Source organism: Sphaeroforma arctica (assembly GCF_001186125.1).
Source record: "Sphaeroforma arctica JP610 unplaced genomic scaffold supercont1.226, whole genome shotgun sequence".
Lineage (NCBI taxonomy): Eukaryota > Ichthyosporea > Ichthyophonida > Sphaeroforma > Sphaeroforma arctica.
In genome coordinates, this window is record NW_014040332.1 from 2,728 (window position 1) to 7,353 (window position 4,626).

Sequence of the window (4,626 nt, forward strand, 5' to 3'; positions counted from 1 at the left end):
TATATATATGTCTTGTCTCTACTATATATTATAATACTATATATATATATATATATATATATATATGTATATGTATGTATATATATATATAGATATATATATATATATATATGTTTGCCCATATATGTTTACAGATATATATATGATATATATATATGCTTGCTCATGTATATTTACAGATATGTATGCTTGCTCATGTATGTTTACGGATGTTATGCTTTGCTCACAGACCGAAAAAGTTGGTACGGAATCTTTTCGGAAGATGGAGAGAAGCTGTGCGAAGTTTGCATGCGGATATGGATATCAGCACAGACCAGGATCAAGCCCAAATCTAAGATGCGCTTACTTGGTATGTATAGGTCTGCGCAAATCTTACTTCATCAAACAGAATTGGCCTGCTCATGAACCCTCTTATGCCACAAACAGGCACTTGAAGAAGTTGTTATAGCCACACACTGGTAGGGTGCAGGGTAGTGTGGGGCCTGGTCCGGTAGAGCTTACAGAGTCTACATGGCGTAGCCCGTGCCTTTACTTTGCGTCCATTAATTGAGAATGTATGGAGGCATCTCATAGTGGGACGTTGGTAGTTAGTCGTGTTGCAACGCACTTGTGTGCGATATATCTCTACGCCCCTCGGCGGGGTTCGTTCAGACTTGCTCTCATCCCGGCTAGCCCTATCATCAATGTCGGTATCATTGCTAATAGCGATGGGGTCGAAGGCTAGTTAAAGGTGCGCATACCTCACCACGATCACCTCTGTCAACGCTTAGATTGAAAGGCAGATCGCAAAATAATAAACATGCAGGACATGTATGTATATGTATATATATAGATGTTTGTCCTCAGCATTCATATATATGTACACATACACACACCCACACATACTACGTGTTTTTCTATCCACTTCAGCATCCCCCCTCTCGTCCCTTGGGTCCAGGGGCAACTTCGATCAAGACACCAGCCGCGAGTCTTTGGACTCGACCAGTAGCGTACACCACGCACCTATCGCCCACACATCCTCCATGCTACCATCCTTGGACATTACCAGGTAGGTGCCTCGGGCGCGAGGGTTTGTTCAAGTTAACTGCCTTGTACAAGTGCGCATCTCCTCATGGATATGTATCTGTGCATATGTAAGTAGTACCTGTGGCATGAAGTCGTGTGTATATGTGCGTGTTTGCCTGTGCATGTGTATGTCTGCATACATTCGTAGTACCTGTGGCATGGAGTCGTGTATACGTGCGTATTTGCATGTGCATATGTATGTCTGCGTACATTCGTAGTGCCTGTGCACGTGACGAGAGTTGGACCTCGGTGTTGTGCTCAGCATTGCGCCGTCGTTTTATAGCAAGGTGTGCCTGGTGCCGTGCTCGTGGGCGTGTGGTGTGTGCATTGGGCGTGACACTTCTATTATTTTAGCCATGGGTAGCCAATAGGTGTCTTGTACAATGTGCGATGAGTGAAGGGTGGTGTGGGGTATATATATATATATATTTGTATGTGTATCCGTTTAAACAGTAGATGTGTGCCTAGTGCCGTGTTCGGAGGCGTGTGGTGTGTGCATTGGGCGTGACACTTCTGTTATTTTTAGCCGCGGGTAGCCAATAGGTGTCTTGTACCCTGTGCGATGAGAGAAGGGTGGTGTGGGGTATATATATATATGTATGTGTATCCGTTTCAAAACAGTAGATGTCGCAATCGTTTATTCGTGCACCGAGGGCCATCGGCAAGGTCGGCTTCAAGTTACTTCGACGGCTGTTTGCTCCACCGCGAAAGTCTTGGTGCAATGTGCTTTATTCCGTATCACTCGACTATAAGGCTCTCATCTGCGGCCCAATGTAGTGGCCATTGTTGGTAGAAAAGCATCTTATTGGAATATTGGACATTTCTCAAAATCAACAATGGGCATTTTTGTAATTTACACTTCTGCAACTCAAAATATAGCAAGGGCCGTTATACCAAAATTGCCAATATTTAAAGTTATGAATCATGTTTTCAAAAAGCTGCATGAAGCAGCTTATTTGGAAAATGCTGGACTGTATTTTAATTTACGTAAACAAATTTTAAAATGTCGAATTCCTTGGGAGTGATTTACGGCGCGGTATTTTAAAATTTCCTTTTTTTTGAACGTAGGCACAATGGAATGGCCTTTCCCAATATAGTCACAAGGGACTCAATATTTAAATATCCAATTCAAATTTTCTGTGCGCCTGTAACCGTTGTAGCAAACTATAAAAGTGGTCAATCAAGGCCATTTATGATACTGGTCATTATTGAGTTGCAGAACAGGGCTCAAGTATAATTTTGCTCCATCGCATATCGACAATTACAATGTATGTAGGGTTTTAGGGGGTCTTTTTGAGATTCAGGGTCTCAATTGCTGGGTCCAGGTCGTAATAATAAATACGTTTACACTAACTAAGTTAGGTTAGGTGAGTGTAGCATGTGCATAGCAAAGTGTGTTGTATCTACATCTTCATGCATGCATGCCCGCCCATGATTGTAGTACTACCAACACACGCGGAATGCACTAAGTCGCAGGATGTCATTTCGAATCCATCCCATGCAGTTTCACGCCCACCTCTGGGCCGCCGGGGGGTATCATTGTCATCAGAGGCGATCGATTGGGAATGTCGGAAGGGGTGAGTTTAGCAACCACAGTGCTAACTGGCCATGCTTTCGAAGCCCTGTTTATGTCCGTGTATAGGGATAGTCCTCTACTTCACTCGTCTCTTTCAGTGTGTGTGGTTGTATATACCTGGCCCAAGTGGTGCGTGTGTGTGGTTGTATATGCCTGGCCCAAGTGGTGTGTGTGTGGGATGTGCACCCTATAGACATCGGGGCCTGCGAGAGGGCGAGCTTTGAGCTCTCTCTGTCGTCGGCCGTTGTATCACATCCATGGTCTGTTGGGTGCTGCAATCAGCTGTACACGGCTGAATCGCTGCCTTATTGGATGTTGCACTGCGCTGTATAGATATGTATACACAAAGGTACGCTTGCTCATGGCCATTGTACATTGATGACCTCCCTCACCTATCCACCTATTCATCTATTCACCTATTCAACGTGCACTACACCTGCATGGCTCTGCCTTTACCTGTACGCCAGGTGCTGTCCTCAGGTGTGTTCGCCTGACATCAATGTGCCTCTCATATCTGGTTGCTGTGTGTGATGTGTGCCTCATCGTGTTTGCTCGCGTGTGATTCGCTATGACTACACGGGATCTACACACGGTGCCCCAAACGCACATGCCTTATAACAGCGCATTACACACAATGTCAGGAAATCAACACAATCACCGTAGCCGGACACACAGTGGAGGAATTCGAGTGGAAGAGTCGTGCGGAGATTAGGGTGTCTACCTCGGAAGAATCGGAGGGCGCTGGAAGGGTGTGTTTGAATCTTTATTTTCTCATGTATTACGTTTACGATTGTATACGAACCAAATTTTGTTTAATTAACTACATATGAGTTGTATTTAGATCACTTTATATGTACACATTGATGAATATATATACATATATATGTATGTATGTGTGTGTGTGTGTGTGTGTGTGTAAGTAGATGTATATGTATATGTATATGTATATGTATATATATATATATATATATGTGTGTGTGTGTGTGTGCGAAAACTTGTATATGTCTGCCCGTGCATCTAAATGTCATGTATTCCCAGGATAGTTCTGGAGTCCCTGCTATAGATCGATCAACACAACGTCTGCATTATACACAACTTTTGACACTCTTTTCATAACACACAGGGTATACTAATACGTCTATACACTCTGTAGGTAGTGATATGGTTTAAGGACGGCGACTCTGCGACGTCCGATACTATGTACACGTTCACCGAACTGGGGGAGAGCCGCAAATCCATGCAGGTTGAGATGGGTGGGTATAAATTGCTGAGGCATTGAACTACTGTACATATCTCTGAAACTGATTCGTTCGTAAGTCAACCGCAGGCCCTGTCCTAGTACACGTTGTGCTGTTCCTGTGGTAGTCGTCTGAACTGATGTTCTTGGCGCGATGGCGGAGGGAACTTTGTTTGTATGTGTAGTGGAAATGGGGTCAGCCTAATCGCCGAGGGAGTTTTTGTGTCACCCTGTTCGTATGTTTACTTGGATCAAACCGTTGCTCAGCCGTAGCCTATGTATATCCCTCCCTTTGAATCATATTTACCAATGAACCCGTGCGTGCACAACGAATTGCGATTCCACCATTCCAGACTGTTCAGTCCGATACATCCCTCATAGCATATTCTTGATATCTCATAACATACAACATTAGCAAAACACTTGATATCTCATAATATACAACATTAGCATACCCTTGATATTTCATAACATACGACATTAGCACACCCTTGATATCTCATAACATACAACATGGATCCAACAATCAGAGGCGCAGCAACCAGACATCCAACAAATCTTCATACATCCCTCGTAGCATACCCTTGGTATTTCATAACATGCAACATGGCTCCAACAGTCAGAGGCCAATACATCCCTCGTAGCATATCACTTGATATCTCAAAACATACAACATGGCTCCAACAATCAGAGTCCAATACATCCCTCGTAGCATACCACTTGATATCTCATATCATACAACATGGCT

At 43.7% G+C, this 4,626-nt stretch overlaps 1 protein-coding gene across 1 annotated transcript in view; it reads left to right on the top strand.

Moving 5' to 3' along the window:
* The window catches only part of SARC_04163 (hypothetical protein), a 12,101-nt gene that overhangs the window by 2,588 nt on the left and 4,887 nt on the right, over positions 1–4,626 (top strand). Inside the window, exons 3-7 of the mRNA XM_014302006.1 lie at positions 230–349; positions 910–1,048; positions 2,570–2,642; positions 3,283–3,390; positions 3,795–3,894. Coding sequence (XP_014157481.1) covers positions 230–349; positions 910–1,048; positions 2,570–2,642; positions 3,283–3,390; positions 3,795–3,894 — 540 coding nt within the window. The remainder of the gene's footprint in view (positions 1–229; positions 350–909; positions 1,049–2,569; positions 2,643–3,282; positions 3,391–3,794; positions 3,895–4,626) is intronic.